This window comes from Asparagus officinalis, chromosome 1 (assembly GCF_001876935.1).
Source record: "Asparagus officinalis chromosome 1, Aspof.V1, whole genome shotgun sequence".
NCBI lineage: Eukaryota > Viridiplantae > Streptophyta > Magnoliopsida > Asparagales > Asparagaceae > Asparagus > Asparagus officinalis.
This window is the reverse complement of record NC_033794.1, coordinates 29,338,875-29,340,127: the sequence shown is the minus strand read 5'-3', so window position 1 is coordinate 29,340,127 and position 1,253 is coordinate 29,338,875. Positions and strand designations below refer to the sequence as shown.

Here is a 1,253-nt window from a genome sequence, read left to right as displayed (position 1 = left end):
GTCAACGGCCTACTCGTCGGTCGCCTTTCCGCCGGCGACGACTCCACCGTCCAGATCTCTGACGCCGTCCCCCTCTCGCACTCCCTCCTCGGCCTCCTCCCCTCCCTCGAACTCGCCCTCCACTTGGTACCCCCCCTCTCTAAATCTCGCCGAATCGGATCTAGGGTTTGGTAAAAGCTAGGTTCTAGGGCCTAGGGTTTAAAAGCTGTGCAAATCAAATTGAATCGATTATGAGCAATTCATACCTAGGGTTATAATTTCCGCCTAGCAATTTAAATATTGCAAATTATGCTAATCTGATGCCTCTAATTTTATTCTATGGATAAGAAATGAGTTCATTAGTAGGATATTATATTGAGTATAAAATAGGAATATAGTAGTAGTTAACTTTACATTTGAGGTGATCCATAATAGAACTGAATGAGAAAATAGGATTCATGTAGCGGACTCAAAAAATTTGGATAAAGATTTCGTTGTTGCTGTTCAATAGTCATAAGTTATATTTATAAAAGATTAACCTTGCAATTTAAAAATAGGATGCAACGGAAAAGACTCTATAGGTTGTAGTAGCGCGCTTATCATGCTAATTCGATCTCCAATTTGCTGTGAGTCTCCATCTCTGTAGTTTGCATGAAAAAAAAAATCATGCAATTCTCTTACTATGTGGTGTTAAGATTCTAAATGCCAATGAAAGATTAAAACTTGTAATCTCATTTGTGTTCTTGTTTCTAAATTGAATATTGCAGGTTGAGGAGCATTTTGGGGCGGAGGGTTTGAGTGTGGTGGGGTATTACCATGCGAATGAGAGGGCTAATGACTTGGAGCTGAAGAGCGTGGCGAAGAACATCGGGGATCATGTGTTTCGTTGCTTCCCTCGAGCCGCTGTGCTTCTGGTGAGGGTTTTTTTGGGTTAAAGTTTGTTTCCTTTTGTTTTGTTTTTCGTTGGTTATAGCGTGATGGTGGGTTTTTGTTGGATCAGCTGGATGTGGAGAAGATGAAGGAGCTGCCAAAAGGAAAGGGGCGAGATCCTGTAGTACAGGTAAACAAGCATTACAAATATTTGAATTTTGAACAATGGGCTCATACGTCATGAATTTTGACTTAAATGGTGCTGCTGGAAATATTATGTTTTTAAAGTTTGATATGAAATTAGGAGAATTTTCTTGAGAATATTCTTTCATGTGGAAAAAACAAATAGAAAAGGCGCGAGTTATGAGTAATTTGAATTTCTAAACATAGAATAAGAGGCATGA

At 39.5% G+C, this 1,253-nt stretch overlaps 1 protein-coding gene across 1 annotated transcript in view; it reads left to right on the top strand.

Annotated features, from left to right (window-relative positions):
* LOC109832782 (ER membrane protein complex subunit 8/9 homolog) overlaps nucleotides 4–1,253 on the top strand; it is a gene marked incomplete at its 5' end in the record, with an annotated part of 20,122 nt that continues 18,872 nt past the window's right edge. Inside the window, 3 exons of the mRNA XM_020400195.1 lie at nucleotides 4–126; nucleotides 747–893; nucleotides 980–1,039. Coding sequence (XP_020255784.1) covers nucleotides 4–126; nucleotides 747–893; nucleotides 980–1,039 — 330 coding nt within the window. The remainder of the gene's footprint in view (nucleotides 127–746; nucleotides 894–979; nucleotides 1,040–1,253) is intronic.